Source organism: Hyperoodon ampullatus, assembly GCF_949752795.1.
Source record: "Hyperoodon ampullatus genome assembly, chromosome: 11".
NCBI classification, from domain to species: Eukaryota; Metazoa; Chordata; class Mammalia; order Artiodactyla; family Ziphiidae; genus Hyperoodon; species Hyperoodon ampullatus.
In genome coordinates this window covers 95,472,014-95,491,718 of record NC_136924.1, presented here as the reverse complement: position 1 = coordinate 95,491,718, position 19,705 = coordinate 95,472,014, and the positions used below count along the sequence as shown (strand labels likewise).

At 42.4% G+C, this 19,705-nt stretch overlaps 2 protein-coding genes across 2 annotated transcripts; both read right to left on the bottom strand.

The window, feature by feature from the left end:
• Positions 1-2,225: 2,225 nt before the first annotated feature.
• On the bottom strand, positions 2,226-3,104 carry LOC307061069 (histamine N-methyltransferase-like; the record flags this gene model as incomplete). The annotated part of the gene is given in 2 exon segments (XM_079716042.1): positions 2,226-2,360; positions 2,364-3,104. Coding segments are annotated over 2 exon segments (876 nt in total).
• A 3,715-nt stretch (positions 3,105-6,819) lies between these two features.
• Positions 6,820-17,556, bottom strand: MFAP5 (microfibril associated protein 5). Its single transcript, XM_079714791.1, has 9 exons — positions 17,499-17,556; positions 16,935-16,994; positions 12,849-12,893; positions 12,046-12,078; positions 11,579-11,614; positions 9,984-10,010; positions 9,158-9,245; positions 8,469-8,542; positions 6,820-7,194 (listed from the first exon to the last, which is right to left on the bottom strand). Exons 2-9 carry the CDS (start codon positions 16,990-16,992, stop codon positions 7,082-7,084), a joined length of 474 nt encoding a protein of 157 aa, XP_079570917.1. The 5' UTR covers positions 16,993-16,994; positions 17,499-17,556; the 3' UTR covers positions 6,820-7,081.
• Positions 17,557-19,705: the final 2,149 nt, after the last annotated feature.

Genomic DNA, 19,705 nt, shown 5'->3' with positions numbered 1-19,705 from the left:
CTGCTCTCCAAGCGCCAAAGGCCGACCCGCCAGCCGCTGCTACAAAAACGAACCTGCCCTGCTAAAAGATTTTTGGATACTTAAAAAATTAAATTTAAATTAGGAAGCTCAAACTGTTGAGAAACTAGCATCGGTGGCATTGTACACCCTTAGCAGGCTTCCATACCTCTCCACACAAAAGCTAATCCACAAGGGTCATCTCACTTTGTCACAAGAGAAAGGAGAGTCAAGCTACTCAAGGACAGTTAAGGAGAAACCAATCGGCTTAACTAGGAAAAAAGTCCCATAGTTTTACTACATAATAGTTTTACAGGCGCCAAACCTTTGAATACGTGGTCTTGTTAATCCCCAGAACCACTCATAAGGCAGATGTATCACCACCAATTTACAGTTATAACAGAGGTTATTACCTTAGGACCACACAATGTGGGTGCTACATCAAGACTGGCCCGGAAACCAATATCAATTCTTTTAAATTAGTTGAAACAAACAGGATGATACAAATGCACCTGATTTAGGGTCTAGATGTCCTGTGTTTAGATGATATAATTTTTAGGTTTTTTTTTTACATGGCAAGAGAAATTATTCTTGTCCTATGTCATTAGAACATACTGTGATTCTTCTGAATTGTAATTTAATTATGCATAATTAAATTTAATTATGAATTATTGTACTTATCAATTTATTACACATTGTCAGGTCTTTCGATGCTGGGTAGCTAATGGCAGAGAAAAGAGCATAGTTGTTTAACACAATTAAGTTATAGCTCACCTTCCAACAAACAAATTGGTTTCTCTTAATAGCCAATTAAGGAGCTGCCATGCATGATTTTATATGAACATTTTTTTTTTTTGTGGTACGTGGGCCTCTCACTGTTGTGGCCTCTCCCGTTGCGGAGCACAGGCTCTGGACGCGCAGGCTCAGCGGCCATGGCTCACGGGCCTAGCCGCTCCGCGGCATGTGGGATCTTCCTGGACCGGGGCACGAACCCGTGTCCCCTGCATCGGCAGGCGGGCTCTCAACCACTGCGCCACCAGGGAAGCCTATATGAACATTTTTGAAGTACTTTTTTGTTTTCACATTGATTTTGATGTTAATATTACACATTTTCATAGGCTGATTTGTATTTGTATTACTTAATTTTCCTTCCCCCCTAAATCTCACCCATTTTCAAGAATGAGTGAATATATGAGTGTTTTTCTGTGCAGTTCTCACTACCCTTCATTGTAACTCCTTGTGTTTGACCATTTGGGACAGAACAACGTATTAGGAAAACGTATAATGACACAGTTGATACCTCAACGCCCATCAATCCCTTAAGTATAATCCAGGTTATTTTCCATTAAAATGTTTCCTTATACTTGCTCAAAGTGCATCTATTACTTTTTAAAAGAGTTGGGCGGAGGTGAGTCTCACAAATGTATGAGATCATTCCGAGTTCAACCCTTATTGATTGGTATGGAACTCCGATAATGTACTCCCCAAAACTACAGAGTACAGATTTATGGCTGGGTAAACACACAGAAGAAAGGAAAAGGGAATGAAAGAGGAAAACACCAGAGACAGAGAAAAGAATTTCAGGACCCCTGGATTAAGAAAAAGCTAGAATCTTACTGAAAGTGATTGGACAAATTGAAAGAAAAAAAACCCAAAAACCCGTTATCAGCTTTTTTTTTTTAAATCCATAACACAGGGCTTCCGTGGTGACGCAGTGGTTGAGAGTCCGCCCGCCGATGCAGGGGACACGGGTTTGTGCCCCGGTCCGGGAAGATCCCACCGTGAGCCATGGCCGCTGAGCCTGCGCGTCCGGAGCCTGTGCTCCGCAACGGGAGAGGCCACAACAGTGAGAGGCCGGCGTACCGCAAAAAAAAAAATCCATAACACATACTTAATTAGTATTCCAGGAAATTCCATTATAATCAACAAATGGAAAGGATTTTATTGTCAATAAGCCCGTGAAACTTAGTTGTCTCATTTTTCCAGATTATGTGGTATGTAGACAGCATGTAGTCTCTTTACTGATAGAAGGGATGGGATAAGACCAGCAGTGTCATATATGATTCCACATGGAAGTCCAAGAATATCTTGGGATTTTCTAGATTTTACATATCAGAGAAAATGCTCTGTTTATGTTATGAGATATATTTATAATTTTAATACACAAATAAGTGAATGATCAAAATTGTTCAAACTATCGTCTTTGAATACATTCTCATGGTGGATATTTATGCCTCAAGCACTATGAAACTCATACTGTTATTGAAAAGAACCTTTCCCTCTTTCTTTACACTGAATTCAGGCTCTTGCCGATCTTTCATAATTTCTGCTTTGAGATCAGGTGGTGCTGTTGTGCTAAAGTTTCAGGTTTCTGTCAGAAAATCCCAAAGCAGGTCTCCATTTTCATTGCTGTCAATAAAACAGTCAGATATGTCCATGGTGGACAGAAGGTCATAACACTCATACTTAATCCCCAACTTGTCCAGCATCTGCATGAGGTCAGATGACGTGACATACTGGCAGAGGTCATCCCGGGGTAAGTGAGATCTGTACTTTTTCCATAGCTTGTCCCAGCCACTGGTTCCGGACACAAGAGTAATGAGAATCTTAGCACTGGTAGCTAAGAGACTATGGAAGAATTTCAGAGTGGCTGGGATGTCTTTTACACAATACAGCATCTGAATCATATGAATAAAGTCCCACTTCTGAAGTTCTTTTTTCTCCATCATTCTATTTTGATATTCAGATGATGTCTTCTTATGCCAAGTTAACTTTATGTTCTCGAGGTTTGATGTCTTGGCTACAAGATCTTTGTCCTTGGTGATTTGTGCAGCGCTCGGTTCAACAACTTCATTATTGATACTAACTCCTGGGTATTGAGCCTGCACTTTGGAGAGGATATGAAGATCAATTTCACCTGCACCTCCACCAGTGCTTAGAATCTTAATTTCGGATTTTGTGTCTCCAATCCTTGCTGTTATGCCCGGCAGCTTCTCGTCCATGAATTGCTGCATGCATGGATGCTCTGTGGAATTGTTGAGAAACCTCCAGAAAGATTCAACATATCTGCTGTGGTCAGAAAACGAGCTCTTCATGGAAGATGCCATGTTTGGTTTTCTGAGAAAGACAAGGAGGGAAGGGAGGTCTAACTTCCCTCTTCCCTTCCTTCTCTTCCCAGTTCCTTCTTTCTCTCTTCATCCGCACCAGTTTCTATCCAAAAAAAAAAAAAAAAAAACACACACACACAAAAAAGCCCTGCTTTGAATTTAACGTGCTGGAGAGGCTGGGTTTGCAAAGCTGGTTACTAAGTGACTATCAGCTATTTTTAAAACCATTGAGGGTTTGAGGTGAAGTGAAGCTCATTTTGTCAACAGGAAGCTATGGGCTCTGCACCTCTATTTATATAAACAACATTTGCTTTTCCATCTTGGGTTCTGCCCAGAAGTTGTCATCTGAGGCTGCTTCTGGCTCTGGTTGACTGGTTTTTAGAAAAAAAAAAAAACTGTGGCCACCTGTTCCTCTCTCTACCACAGAGAAAGTCAAGTCACTTTCGCTGGCGTTTGCTTAGTGAAAAATGCTAAAACACACAAGGATTTCAATTTTTTAAAATTTTTATTTATTTGGCTGCCTTGGGTCTTCGTTGCTACGCGCGGGCTTTCTCTAGTTGCGGCGAGCGGGGGCTACTCTTTGTTGTGGTGCGCGGACTTCTCATTGCGGTGGCTTCTCTCGTTGCAGAGCATGGGCTCTGGGCACGCGGGCTTCAGTAGTTGTGGCTCATGAGCTCAGTAGTTGTGGCTCGTGGGCTCTAGAGCACAGGCTCAGTAGCTGTGGCTCACAGGCTTAGTTGCTCTGCGACACGTGGGATCTTCCCAGATCAGGGACAGAGCCCATGTTCCCTGCATTGGCAGGCGGATTCTTAACCACTGCGCCACCAGGGAAGTCCCAAGGATTTCAATTTTTATTGGAGTGTTGTATTTTTAACCTAATCTTTGCCTCCCTGAATTTGACTAAAGTCTAAGCACAGTCCTGCCCCACCTCCACTGTGCTTCTGATGTTCATTCTACCCTGTAAGGTTCCAGATGGATCGGTATGGAACTCGGGTCCTCTTCACCACGCTTTGCAAATTCCCTTCTCCCAGACAGATTTGTGAATTCCCAGAGCCTCCGGGTTCCCCTGCTCTGATGTCAACCCATCATCCCTCTGCCGTCTCCTTATCCCCCTTATCTGGTACTCTTCCAACTTCTGTTTCTTCTCAGATGTCTCTCTTGTGTTACAGCTGTTTCAGTACAGAAGGAAGGTGAACCTTAAGAGACTGCCAGTTGCTTGCACCTCTGACCAGGTGTAAAGTATTTGGCTAAACATCAGCTTTCACCACGAGTGCCCGAGACAGGGGAGGGAGGAGCTTGTGGCTGGCGACATGTACTGCTTGAGGTCATCAAAAGTGGGGAGACAGCTTGGGGTTTGCACCGTCTGAGTCAAATGAATACTTAGAGAGTGTGCAAGGTGCTCTTTTTAGAGAGTATAGTGCACACTTGAATTTCCAGAACTTCTTCATTCAAGGAGGAAGGAGAATTTTCTTTAATCAGAAGCATGAAATATGGGAAAAGGTTAGGCTCAGAGCAGGATGAACTCAATTTTGGAGGAGAAAATAAGAGTAAAACTTTTTTTTTTTTAGGTGAGGTGAGTAGGCAGGTGAGTCTCTTCAAGGTACCAGGAAGGCATTCGGTCACAAATTGCTTAACGGTACTTTTACCCGATCTGTTAATTCCAACATTAAAGATCCATTTTTTAGTTCAAATAACTTTTTCATCAAGTTCCTTGTTTAAGAAGGTTGTCATTTGTGTTCACCAGGAAAAAAATAATATTGATACCATAAAGAGTGAAATGTTTTCACATCCTTTTATGGGGAGGATCAAGGAAAGAAAACTAGAACATCGGGAACTGAAATGGGTCGAGAGTAAAATGCAGCAAGAAGGAGGTGAATGGAATTCTGCAAATGGGGAAGAAAGGACAGAGGGAAAGAACTAGGACCAAAAGCAACCCCCCAAAACTGCCCTGGGACTGTTCTTAGAGGAAAGTTATGAGGGAAAATAAGCCTTTGTAAGGGTAAGGAAAGAAAGGACGGAAAGTGAGTTAGAACTGTTGGTTTACATATACAGAAGAGTACAAAAGGCAGAGGATATCAGAACAGTGCGAAATGGCAAAGCACAGGAATTTGATGATGCAAAAGAAAAGCGAGGGTGAAACACAAAACTTCACCCAGTAAGACTAAAGGAGGCAGAAAAGAAATGGAATTTTCTGGAGGACCTAGGAGGGGACCACGTCTGGGGGAGAGTAAACAAATTTGTAATGTTGGAGAACCAGTGGTCAAGTTGTGGAGGGAAGGAGGAAACAATGGAGAAGAACAGAACAGAGAAATGTGAGCGATGCTGCTACTCAGCTTTCAAAATGGGATAAAAGCCTAAGTTCAGGCCTTCTTTCTAAACATAGAAAAAGAAAGAACCAGACCAAAGACCGCTGTCTTCTGAGAAAGAAATTGGGAACATTTATTTTAAATGTTTAATTTGCAATATACCCAATACTGGGATTGGGGTGCTTTCTGGTGGGAATGCCACCTCTCGTTCAATAAGCAATCAGAGGGTCAAGTTCATGAAGAGACTCAAATGATTCTTGGAAACTCTGTGCCTATGAGATGCCTCTACAGTGGTTACAATGTCCATTGACTATGTCTGTCTATATACGAGTACATTTGATTTGAGAGATTGGGGTAGGGCTTACATGCTTTGGAGCTTTTCTAGCATTTCTCTTTAATCAGTTGTGCAAATCCTATTAAACTAAATTGCTTCTTAACAACAAGAATCTTGTCCTCATTTAGGTAGTATTTCCGCAATGTGAAAAGGAATCCAACCCTTACCAAGTTGAATTCTGTAATGTGTAACATCTAGGCTTTGAGAAAAACGAATAATGCATTTAAATCTCAAACCATCGAGTTAAAAGAAACCTTAGAACTAACATAAATTTAACTTTGTCATGTTAAAGATGGGGAAATTAAACCAGGGCCTAATGAGAGAGCATGACTTAACTGAGGCTACCTGATTACTGCTAGAGCCAGGATTAGAATGCAGGTTGCCTGAATATTGTGTTTCTTTTACTCTATCCTGTAAACCATCAGGTAAACGTTATACTTGTGTGTTAAAGTTCAGGTTTGAATTCCCTTCTTATGCCCCAAATCAGGCTACTCCAGAATTCATTTGCACAATATAATCTCTACAGATTTTGGTAAGTGGTGAGGATGAAAGAAGTACCAACCACTCAAGGAAATTAGGAGCAATGATATGGTTTCACATTAAGTTGTCTAATTAACTTGTGGAGGTGGGCTAACCCCCATACTACCATAAATGAGTGGGTAAATGAGACTTGCTAGCCCTACTTGCCGACTGAACAACTGCATGAAAAATGCAATAGTTTTATACCTGGTGTACTCCTCTCTCTTTAGCCTCGGTCTTATATAACTCTTGGCTCTGGAGAATTTTCTACGACTACAAAAATTACCATAATTCTTCTCCTAAAAAGGACCTACCAGGCAAATGTTAGGACAATGCAGCAAAATCATTAATAAGAGTAAAGGGGACTATGTAGGTGAATGGGGGTTAATCTAGGAAACTCTTGAATGAAAAATAAAGTTCCATGGTTAGTTAAGGTAGACAGTGATAGCGTCTTTCACCCTAAGCGCTATCTCAAACAGATTCAGTAGTTAATTATTATTTTTAATAATTTTATTGAAGTTTATTTTCCCTTGAAATTGTATGTAGAATGTTTGTATCTAAGCCACATGGTATATCTACTAGGTCTATGATATGGGGAAGCAGCAAAACCATGCAATACTATAGACTATTTTAAGTACTGAAAAATGAGATAAATGGATGAAAATCAAGAAGTAGGGGCAAAAGCTAGACATTGCGATGGGATTGGTTTAAGAAATACTCATGTCTATGGGTTGGCTGACAATGGTTGGACAAGAAGTTCCCTCTTAGAGCGTTCTCTCCCTCCCACCCACACATTCTTTCTTTCCTCTTCCTTGACATCACAGCCCACTGGGTCTCTGCAAGTTCACATCATCACAGGGAGGAAGGCGGAAATAGCTGGAGCGACGGAGTCGCCTTGGGGGTAGACCAGCCATCTGACGGCAAAGTTCATCTAGAGGAGAAGCAGAGCATAATGGGATGAGGATGCAGGAAGATGGCAAGGGCTCGTGTCTTAAGGAAAGGGAAGACTGCAGGGTGGTGTAGTGAAAAGGTTGAAGAGAAATAGATGAGGGTTAGAACCTCAGCTCTGCCACTTACTGGTTATTTACTCCCTACCAGAAAGTTTAACTTTTCTGAACCTCACTATCCCTTTCTGTAAAGCAAGCATTAAAATACCCCCCTCAACAAGGTAGTTGTCAGTATGAAAATGACAACATGGATGCAAAGGTACCTAGCACACTGGTGGTCGGTAAATTTTAGTTTCCTTTATACACCTTGCTCCCATTTCTTCGAACCGTGGACTTATTAAACAGCAAAAATATGAGGTCCAGTCATTCAATATACATTTAAATGTTTACTATGTGCAAATGGCTAACTTTAGCAAGTCCCCTGAGACACTTGAAAGTGCCTAGAGTCCCAAATACTCATCCTCAATGTCAAGGTGCTTCCCTTGCAGGTGGCTTGCATAGAGCCAATTGGGGGCAAGCAGCAAGTTTCCTTCTGCGAAGTTAAGTACAGCTCTTACTCAGGGGCTCGGTGCAAGGCGGGCTGCTGAGTCAGAGTGGCTTTCGTGTGTGGTGCCTTGCCGACCACAGCCATCGTTTGGGGCTGGCCAGGGGCAAGGTGAGAAATATCTTTTTTCCCACCATGCACAGTTCATAACCACACACTCTGGACCCTTGTAAAATCTTTCTACCTTCCTCTACCTCTGACATTTCACAGTAAGCAAGGTAAATGGTTCTTGGAATTGGTGGACTGTTTAAAAGGTAGCCAGTGTCTAGGAGTCCAGTTCATTTTTCACATATCCAAATGCTACTGCCTCCAAATCAGTGGCTTTCCCCGCCCCACCAGAGTTATGAACGTGGCTGCAGACTAATAGAGACTGTTATTTTTAATGGCTGACTTGGCCTTCCTTCTAGAAGTCTGGTGAATGATCTTCAAAGCAACCAGAGCATCTGAAATTTCTATCTCTATATAAGGGAAGTTAGGGGTTACTGTCTAGCTGGAAGGAGATCTGGGGAGGGGTGCTTTTCTTAGGTTATGCATATAGTAAGCATACAGCTTTCCTTAGATTGTTCATCTGAGGTAACTTGTTGGAATGGGAGCTATTGTACATCAGGGAGTAGCCTAAAGCCCTCCTGAAAAGCCAGACCTTGGATCTTGTAGCATCTGGTGCCTAGTTACCACTCTCATTACTGTCCCTCCCCACTAAAAAGCCAGTCTTACCTTTCATAACTTCATGCTCTTTACAGACGAGACGGGAGCAGACCTCATTGTTGATGATGTACATACGCCGTAAACTGCCACCGGTGCAAATGTCACGGGGCAGGAAGGAGGTAGAAAGAGCATTGAGAGGGAGAACTAGCCTTGGCCTTCAACTCCTGTATTTCCCACTCTTCCCTATCTGTTCTCCCCTTATCTGGATTTCCTTCAGTGCTTCAGACTGCTTCCTCCCGCTCCCCACCCACTCCACCTCCCCAAGTAGTGTAGGAGATGGAATGGGATCAATCACTCTTCTTGGTGACACTTTGCACACTCCACCTAGACTCAAGCTTCATACTCCTCCCCACTATTACCTACTGTTTTCTACCTTCACACTTGGATGTTTAACTCCAGGCTTTTTCAGTGAGGTGGTAAATTTGATAGACTGGAGTTTCCCTCATGATGATCCTACCTCCAGCCCCCACCTTCATTTGCCTTCTAGCATCTACACTTGTTAGTCAGACTGTTCTCTGTGTGCCTTAATCCATACTCCACGTTCTCATTGGCACCTTCAGGAACAGCTAAGAGGATTATGCTAAAAAAAAAGTCTGCCCTTCCAAAGACTGAAATTCCACAGTGGATGCTCATTCAGTAGTTACTGACATGAAAGCCCTGTCATGGACGATGCTCTCTAGCTGTTCTGGGACCTTTACCTGGTAAAGCATAATTGATGGATGCATTGCTTCACTGGCCGATGCACAGAGTAGAGTCTTGTGCAGGCAAATTTCTCATCCCGGCACTCTGAAGAGGCCCAACATAAAAAACATGGGGAGACATAACAAACAGACATGAACAAAGGGTTAAGGGGATGGAGAAGGGGAGATAGAGTTGGGGAAAACCTACAAAGGAATCTCTACAGGGGATCACTGTAAGTTGGGGCATGTTCTTCCTGTCACCAAAACAAAGCAATGATAGAAGTTGGCTAAAAAATGAAATTTAGGTGCTTCCCTACCTGGAAGGAAAGTGGGTTAAAATAGTCCCTGAGGTCTCTTCTAAGAAAAAAATCCTTCTAGGGTTATACAGGTGGCAACATGAAATATCAAATGCTAGCAGTCCCATTCTGAAGAATTTGAATTCTAAGGTGGGTCACTATTTCTCTGTTCTGGTGGGTTTTCAACCCTATCTGCACATCAGAATTATCAGTACATTAGAGAAAGCATGACATCTACAGTCATATGGAGTCCTTGCAGTCACTTCCCAACCCACTAACCAACAGATAGTGTCCAAAAGTAGTTTAGGGAGAGGACTGGTCTGGGACCATGCAACAGTGGTCCCATCTTTTTCCCATGACTTTTAGAACAGGAGCTCGTAAAACAGTGGGGTGGGGTGGGAGGATAATGAAGAGTACTACAAATACGCTTTGAGAAAGAATTGGAAATAAACTAGAAGATGTACCAAGTATCCTCCCAAGAACAAGGACAAGGAATTCTCAGGAAGGAAAAAAAAGCTTAAAAAAAGACATGCAAAAGACAATCATACCTGTGGTGGTATTTTTATCGGGTGAGGCTAGAAGGCAAAAATTTTATTCAGTTATTACTGCTTCTAGAAGTCACTGCCCTGTAACTGTCATGTTGCCTTACTTGAGACCCACGTGGGGCACCCATAAATAGATGAAATAATAACTCTTTTTTTTAGCAACTTCTAAAAGAAAACCCATAATGGGGTGTTTTGATCCACAAAATTGAAGAGATTTAACATGATTTTAAATGATTTTTGTCTTTCTCCTTTCTTTCCTAGAGAGTTGAGAAACTTATTGTATTGAGAATATCTTTGTTTCTATCAAGAGGCAAATTTAGTAGAAACACAAGGCAATGAGCCATGCTCAGAAGAGAGTCATCCTAGAACTAAGGGGAGAAAAGATTATTATCCTGCTGTGGAAGCTCTAGATACATCATCATGGGTTCTTGGGTAAAAGTTATTTGGTAAAGAATAGCAAGGGTCATAGTCACATCCAGCCCTAACCTAGGGGCAAGTTAAATACCAGCGAAGTTTGTAAAATGGCGAATAAGTCAAGGAGTAAGATGAGTCTTGAGGAAATAGACTAACCACGGGAGTTATCTGTAAAAATGTCTTTGGAAGGGTTGCTTATAGTATACCATAGGAAGAATGCTATATCTATCCCATGGTTTCAATTACAGGTTTATATGTTGAGAATTCTCAAACTTATATGTCTAGCCCAGATCTTTCTCCTAATAAGCTCAAGACCTACAAATCCAACTGCCATTTTGTGGAAGAGTTCATGGATTCTTTTTAAAAAAATCGTTCCATATCTCAAACTGCCGTATCTTTCCCCTTCACCAATTCACATTGGTGCCACCGTCCACCCAATAGCTACCATCTACCTAATAGAAAACTGGACATCATCTCAACAGTCCCTGCTGACTGACAGCTCATTTCTCTCCCTTACCTCTAACGTAGTTCAGGCCATCATATTTTATTGGAACTAGGCAAAAGCATTCTCACTGGCTTTCCACTTCATGAATCTGCTTAGGACCTTCCTTTGCATGCACTATTCTCTGATTGGTTTTCATTTCCATTCTAAGCCTTTGCCCATATTGTTTTCTTTACCTAAAAGCTCTTCCCCTTTCTATTCACTTGTCTTTCAAGAATCAACCTAGTCAATATGCTTTCCATAAAAGCCTTTCCTAACTCCCAACACAAAGTATAGTCAAGGACTCTTTGAGTCTTCCACAGCTTCTTTTGCTTATCCTGATTATAGCATTCGTAAAACTGAATGAGGTTATCCATTCCTTTGTCTATCTTGTCTACTAGACAAAAGATATCTAGAAGAAAATCAATTTTGTTCACCCTTGTCTTGCCTTTACCCATCCAGTCTCAGAAACTTGGAGAGAAAAATCAAGTCTTGGTATTTTGTGTATCAAACCCCTTACGCAGATCTTGCTTGTTAGGGGATCAAAAATGTCTTTAGTTTAAATTATACTGTTGGACAAATGTGCTACATAAAATGGTAGCCCTAATTAGGATCCTTCACCAGCCATACTGCCTTCTGTCATGGGGGATAGGGAAAGACCAGAATGGGCCCGGTGGCCCTGGGATCCCAGATCTGAACTTACCCAGCTCATCTGTGGGAGGCTTGATATCGGCCAGAACTGAAAAGGCACAAAACAGCGGTGTGAGGAGGGTTTCGAATTGGCAAAGGGGAAGGCAGAAGGCAAGAGGGAAGAATATAGATAACAGGCCAAAGTCAAGACTATGGCTGGGTTTGTGTATTATGTCCAAGGGAATAAAGTTAATTGAAAATAACTAAATATTTTTTTAATATTATTTGGCCTGTTGACATTATACTAATTTTTGGAAGACTTTAATTCATGCTTTTTTAAGCTATTAATCCACTTTGCTTCCTGTTTTTAGAGGACTAGGAGGATTCTTTCCTTTTATCCCACCATCCCTGAACAACATCCCTTTCCCTGTGATAAAAAATACATGATTAATTCAAGAGCTGGAATAAATAATTGTGAATATTAACAAGAATCACACCATCTTTAAGGAGATGAAACATACCTGTAGGAGTGAAACCTACCTGTTTCATCTGTAGCAGGATCATTCACCAGATCTGCAAAGATACAACATAGGGAATGAAAAATGCAAGTCGGAAAAGTAGCAAAGAGGAGCAGGATGAAGGGATGATGATCTAAAAGGAGGCAAGATTGAAGTGAAAGAATGTGGACTCTTGGGGAAAATATAAGGGAGCGATAAAAAGATTGGGCATGCTTAGAGCCCTCGGTGGCATCTAAGATAGACAACAGAGCTCTGAACCTCAGCAAGTCCCCTACATACAAATGAGTTCCGTTCCGAGAGCACGTTCGTAAATCCAATTTGTTTGTAAGTCCAACATAGTTAGCTTAGGGACCCAACTAACACAATCGGCTATGTGGTGCTGTACTGTAATAGGTTTATAATACTTTTCACACGAATAATACATAAAACACAAACACAAAAAATAAACATTTTTAATCTTACAGTACAGTACCTTGTAAAGTACAGTAGTACCAACTACATCACTGCTGCTTTTACGCTTGCTTCTGGACATCCTGCGCTTGAAATAAAGATACTGTACTACTGTACTCTATATAGTACCATACAGTAAAGTACACAAAAGCACATCCACTTGTAGAGGATGCACACACGTGACAATGTACGCCAGACACGAGAACTAACTTAGGTGACTGGACATGAGAACGTTCAGATCTTTGAAAGTTCGCAACTTGAAGGTTTGCATGTAGGGGACTTACTGTTCTAGTCTTCTTTTAAGGAAGGATGTACAGACCTCAACCCTTCTATCCCCAGTTTGAAAGCAAATAAATAAACAAAAGAGTATCCTACTAGGATCTTCTGTGAATGTCTCTGGAGTCACTGGAGTCACATCATCTGCATAAAAACAACCGGGAAACATTTTCTGAGCATTCTCTGTCCCCCACCCCTACCCTTGCATGCCCAGTAAGTGAAATTGACAAGCACAGTAGACTCATAGTAAGATCCCAAAGTGTTTTTCTTTCTTTGCTTCCCAGCCTAAGTCCTTTCCCCTGTGACCCAAACAAATGTCACACTTTCCTACTTCCATGAATATACCTGTACAGTCCTAACCCTAGAGAGTCCTTCTCCCTGTGTGCTCCTTATTTAGAGGAATGAATGAACTACATGGCAATTAGACAGTCCACCACAGGCATGCCCTTTCTCGGTTAGACTTTGGTTAAGCGTTGGACTGCAAGAATGACTTCTTCATCCTAGCATATAATAACAGATACAGCTAATTTGGGATTACTATGTGCTTGCTTTTACAGATGGTAAAACTCAGGACCAGGAGAATAAATAACTCACACAAGGTCATAGAGCTTGTTAATAATTATAATGGATTGATGACCTCTTTGCGATACTTATTTAAAATGAGAATTGTTTTTCTCAAACAGACTGTGGTTTTTAAAAACTTTTCATTTTATATTGGAGTATAGTTGATTAACAATGTTGTGCTAGTTTCAGGTGTACAGTAAAGTTATTCATTTATACATATACATGTATCTATTCTTTTTCAAACTCTTTTCCTATTTAGGTTATTTAATATTGAGCAGAGTTCCCTGTATACAGTATACAGTCCCTGTTGATTATCCATTTTAAATGTAGCAGTGTGTACATGTCAATCCCAAACTCCCTAGCTATCCCTTCCCCCCGCCCCCGTAACCATAAATTCGTTCTGTTTGAATCTGTTTCAAGCAGACTGATTTTGATATTCATAATTTGGATGTAATTGGATATCAGTCTGATGATAGGCTTTACACAAAAGAGTGTTCACAAAAGGTAACATTGGTAGTTTTCTGATGCTCAGTGATAAGTGAGGTAAAGAGAGGGGAGAGGAAATGCCTTGTTGATCCTTGGAAAGTAAATGCCGGAGGGGAAGAAATAAAAATGGTCCAGGTCTTAAGGTGGAAGCTATTTGGATAAACTAAGAAAACTGTATCTGAAACTGTAAATAACAGCAATTCCTGAAACAAATAGTCTCTGCTTTAAAAAGCAACATAACAAAGCAGTGTGAAGAACTAAATGTTTGTTAAACATCCCACCTGTAATTAACCTTCATGGTAAATGGCTTATAGTCATAATCTGTTTTACCCACTAGAGGTCAGCAAAATCACAGTTTGCCTTGAGGTCAGTTTACAAATGTCAGATTTAAAATCTGGTGAGAATAGCATTTTTATAAAGCATGTCAGAGTTACTGATCCTTGCACTAGAAGCAATACACAAAACATTTTGAAGGAATTTCCCCTGCTTATTCCTTACCTCATCCTTTTAAAAAAAATTCCGGATAGAAGGTCATCAGATTGACAACAGCCTCATCTTTAACACTCAGTATAAGCTTTTGTCTTCTGGAACAAATTTTTTTTTTTTTTCTTTTTTCGGTACGCGGGTCTCTCACTGATGTGGCCTCTCCCGTTGCAGGGCACAGGCTCCGGACACGCAGGCTCAGCGGCCATGGCTCACGGGCCCAGCCGCTCCGCGGCACGTGGGATCTTCCCAGACCAGGGCACGAACCTGTGTCCCCTGCATCGGCAGGCGGACTCTCAACCACTGCGCCACCAGGGAATCCCCCGGAACAAATTTTGATAAAAGGAATTCAAGTCTGCTCCAGTCCCACAGGATATTTGAAAAGCCACTGACCTGAACCATTCCAGAAGCTGTAAGAAGGGAGTGGATTCTCCCCAGGGTGCAGCCCTATCCTGCCCTGTTTCCCATTCTCTCCAGCTACATTCCAGTCCAACCACGCACAGAAACAGAGGGAGCAGTGGGCGAAAAAAGGGTTTGAGAGTATCCTAGCTGTCTCCTCAGAATTCCAGGCAGAGTACTAGTTTTCTGTATATTCCTCAGTTTACCCACCTTTTCCATGAGCTACCACCATTTGAATGCTTTATTAAGGATTCGTGAGTGTTCCCTGAAGGAACATTTTCATCATCTCTTGTACTAGCTCTGCATCACAAATCATAAAATAGGACTGGACCTTAACCAGCCCAAAGAAAGGAATTTGGATTTTTAGTTTTGCTACTGCTGATTGTGACCTAGGTTCAAAAATGTAGGGATTCAGACCTCCATATCCACAACAGAGGAAAAAAAAGAGCTTTTCTATATTTTAGCTTCTCTACCAGGATGCACAGTAAGAAATGATATTGTGCCTCAGTATACACAAAGAAAATTGAAACAAGTTTAATAAGATAATACTTTACTCTGGTAATGTACTTGCAGTGTACTCTATTTTTATTTTAGTCTATCCTAACTCATTAAAAGCCCCAGTTGTGACCCACTCATTTGGTTTTTGACCCATTAACAGGTTGCATACTGCAGTGCTCTCAGGGGTTGGGAAAAGCAAGAGAACTTATGTTAGATACCTGGAGGCAGCCTGGGAATGTTGATTAGAGTATCTTTCATCAAGCTGAAGGAAGTGGCCCTTTGGAAGCCAGAACTTTTGGGTTCTGTCTGATTGTGCCACAGTTGCTCTGGTGCTGGGAAGACTTCTTATGTCTGCACTTTAGTTTCTCCACTATTACATGGTTAGGAAAATGTTTTCTGTTAGGATCTGTGGGCATTTTCCAAGGGAGTGGAAATGAAATGGACATAGAGAAGGTCTGGGGAAAGTTATTTCAGTAGTTCAAAAGAGAACAAGAATGTGTTATGAATGGGATCTTAGTTCCCCGACCAGGGATCGAACCCGTGCCTCCTGCAGTGGAAGCTTATAGTCCTAACCACTGGACCGCCAGCCAATTACCAGGATAATAGGATTGTTGAACTAGTGAATTAGGTCCTATTATTTCCCACACCTTGGCAATGCATCTCTGTGTTGTATTACAAATTCTTGAACTCTAACCGTTTGGCTACATTGTCCTAATAAGAACCTCATCAGAGCCCAGTTCCAAGGGTTCACCTACCTCCTCTTTGGCTGTTGACCCCTAGGGGTGTCCAGTCTGTATCAAAGGAAGGAGAAAATGTATGTGAATGAGTCCAGCTCTGTACCCCGTAAAGCTTGTATAAGATGAACCAGAAAATGATAGGAAAATTGTACTTTATCTTTCAGTGTTTTATTTGTGTTATAGCTCAGTATAAAAGTACTCAGAGCGTTAGTGCTACACACAGACATGGGAACACGCAAAGAGAGCAGATTCCTGAGAACAAAGGCGAGCTCTGCTATGCCCTGACTCAAGAGGCCCTCTTACCCTCAGTCCAGCCAGAAGGGGTAGGGTCCTGATCCACACGCAAGGCCAGCAGACTTTCTGATGTCCCATCCTCTGTCCCCACAGCCAACCCCTCTTAACTGCACTACTGAACAAGGCCAAAAATTATCATCTCACAGTCTGCATTTGGCCGAATGAGAAAAAAAAAAAAAAAAGAGTAGGATTTTTTGAAAGCCAAGGTTCACTTTCTGTGATCAATCTTCTAGTTCGACTCTTTGAAATCTGTGAAGATCATTTTTCATTTGTGTATAGATGTGGCAACATATTTTCTGTGTGCATGTGAATCTGCTTGTGTGTAGGCTGGTACTCGTGTTTCTTAGGTGTATATATTCACTGTTTTCCTTCACGGTTTAAACTGGAGTTTCTTGTGAGGTGATCCTTATATGTTTGTGTATGCATTTGTATATATCAGCTTCTTTATCCTTTGGGGTTTTTTTTTTCTTCACTGCCTGGCTTGCGGGATCTTAGTTCCCCCAACCGGGGATTGAACCCACGGCAGTGAAAAGTGACGAGTCCTAACCACTGGATCACCAGGGAACTCGCCGTGTTCTTCTCATTAATGGCACTTCTGGAGCTCAATAGCAAGCATCTCTTCTCCTAGTCCCCTTCAGCCTCATTCCATCCACCCTCTAACATACACCTTCACCCACATCTGAGGAGCTGACATTTTAGGGAGAAAAAAAAGGTAGGGACTCACCAGAGGGAATGATGAGTACAGTGAGAAACAGCAGCACTTTGGGTCCCAAAAGCAGCATATCTGACAGGTGGGTGGGGAGAGTAGAGATTTCAATTCCAGGCAAGGATATCTGTAGGATCTCTGCCTCTGCATCTTCCCAGGAACTTTCCGAGTGCCCCACAAGTCTCAGACCCTTCCTCTCTTTCACTCAACGTTTCTCCTTCAAATTCTATTCTTTGATCATTTGCCATTCTTCTCTCTCCTTTTTTTCTACCAAGTCAGAGGCAATTTTATACTCTAAATGGTTCATGATGGCCCCCGCCCTGTGGCCTCTTTCAACCCTAGTGTCTAATCTTCTGTTTTGAAATCTGTGGCTTTTTAACATCATCGGCTCATCTTGGTGTCTCCTTATTGGGGTTCCATGGATAATTGGGATGTCTGTTCAATTCTAAGTCAGTGACATTCCCCATTGCCCTCTTCCAGCCCTTCAAAACACCACACACACACACACACACACACACACACACACACACACACACTCCCTACCCCTGTCTATTTAGGGTTTAGACAATCAAAACAACTCACTGTTTATGGTTCTCTGCTCTTTCCACCGAGTCCTTTGGTCGTTGAATGTGTCTCTCTCCTTCTCACTCTGTTCCACTTTGGCTGGAGAGTAAGATGAACAGGGCCACTCCCTGGAAAGGACTTCAGATTTGGCCTACTCTGAAACAATGAGATGAGGGAGAGCGAGGAAGAGAGAGAGAGAGGGAGGGAGGGAGAAAGCCGGGCTACAGGAGTCTGATGCTGTGCTACAGTATGAGGCTGGGAGGAGAAGGGGGTTGGGGCTTTGCAGTCACTCACACCCTCATTCCAAAGGTTATGACCACATTGATGCTGCTGCTCCCTTGAAGGGTTGGCTGGCGCTCATATGTGCCTTTCTTCCGTGAGCCACGTTCTGGCCCCAGCCTCCCTTTCTCCTTGGGTTCCTTCTTACCTAAAGAGCAGCTCCCCAGCCCCCTCCCCGGTCACGCACCCAGAATCTGTTTCTATTTTTCTGGTCATCTTCCATATTGGAATCATTCCTCTAGCCCCCTTTCTCACTTTTGTCCTTTCAGAATTCCACACCAAAAATTTTCTTTGTATCCTTTTATTATTTTTTTTAATTTATTTTTTAATTTTTTGGCTGCATTGGGTCTTAACTGTTGTGCACGGGCTTTATCTAGTTGCAGCGAGCGGGGGTTACTCTTCGTTGCGGTGTGCGGTCTTCTCACTGTGGTGGCTTCTCTTGTTGCAGAGCACAGGTTTTAGGTGTGCGGGCTCAGTAGTTGTGGCTCGCGGGCTTTGTTGCTCCGCGGCATGTGGGATCTTCCTGGACCAGGGCTCGAACCCATGTCCCCTGCATTGGCAGGCGGATTCTTAACCACTGCACCACCAGGGAAGCCCCTCTTTGTATCCTTATGTTTCTCTTTTTTCTTTGCCTCTTTCTTGACCTTACACGTTTGACTCTCCCACCATCCCCCCCGCCCCTGTCACACGCCTTTAAGAATCTCATATATTGCTACATCCAAGCAAACAGACAGTACATGAGTTTTGTCCAAGAGGAGGGCTGCTGTCTTAGGAAAAGTTAAGGAACATAGAACCCTCATCTTTTTGAAATGTGGAGGAGCTCCATGAGAGGAGATCCCAGCCTTATGTTGTCTTTTGTCTTTGTTGAAGCTTATATTAAGAATCTTGGTTTCTGGAATCTTAAGGACAAAAATGCTATCAGAAGCCCAAAGAAAATTGGGAGCCAAGTTCATTCTGCTTGCCTTATTTTCCATCAGTACTTTCCTTCATGTCACGTAATATGTACATAATGTTTTCTCTGATCCAGGAGCTATAAAAACTTTGTCTTCACTCTTATTCCTAGAAACTCTGGTGCTTAGACCATTACAACATCTCCACTTCGGAGGAATAAACTTTAATTACAGAAACTTCAAATCTGAAGAATGGTTGCCCTTATGTGCCCTCGCAGGGTGTAAATTTCAAGTTATCTGTTAGCTTCTTTAGTCTATATTTTGTATTTCCCTGATGAGCTAAATTAGTGAAGTGTACAGGTAGACAGAGCAGATAGTATTCATGGATTACAGACCAAAAGAAAGAAGAGAGTAAATGATGGAAGGGAAGAAGGAAGGAAGAGAGGGAGGGAGGGAAGGAAGGAAGCTGTCACGAGGAAGGCAGAGGTATGGACACAGTCAGAAATAAGCACATAGCACCTCTGGTTTCTCTTAGGAAGCTATACCTGTTCCATCTCTGAGATACATGGGTTCTGGTCAGTCCCCAGAACAAATCTGTGTACAAAACCCAGCTTTTCCTGATCGGACCTGTCCAGAGCTTGATCTTTTCCCATCTGTCCCACAATGAGAGTGCAGAGGCTACAGAACAGATGTCTGGGGAGAGCCAGGGCAACAAAAGGCAGGGACGCAGGGGTCGGGGAAGAGACAAAAGCAGACACAAAGCAGAACTAAGGCAGGGCATACAACAGAGAGCCTAGAGCCACACTCATGTTTTCCATGAAGCGCAGACAGATGGAGAAACTGAACTCAGGCCAGTCGTTTGGCAGGGACAGCAATGACCTCAATGTGCTCCCAGCCAGAGACTGTAGCTTAGGAAAGCCTCCCCAGGCAGTAGGAGGGGGCGCTTTCCTAGGGTCTCGAGGGGGAGTCTGAAGTTAGGGCAGTAAAAACAGGAACAAAATGTTCAGAGCAAGGCAGAGGGAGCAGGCAGGCAGCGAGCAGGACCACGGAAGGAAG

Bases quoted from the DNA above. Each gene is read 5' to 3' on its own strand.
- MFAP5 (XM_079714791.1), bottom strand. From the start codon at position 16,992: ATGCTGCTTTTGGGACCCAAAGTGCTGCTGTTTCTCACTGTACTCATC. The intron at 9,246-9,983 runs GTATGATTGTCT...GGGCCTCTTCAG, and splicing joins CGATAAAAATACCACCACAG to AGTGCCGGGATGAGAAATTT. The intron at 7,195-8,468 runs GTAAGACTGGCT...CTTCTCCTCTAG, and splicing joins AGAGCATGAAGTTATGAAAG to ATGAACTTTGCCGTCAGATG.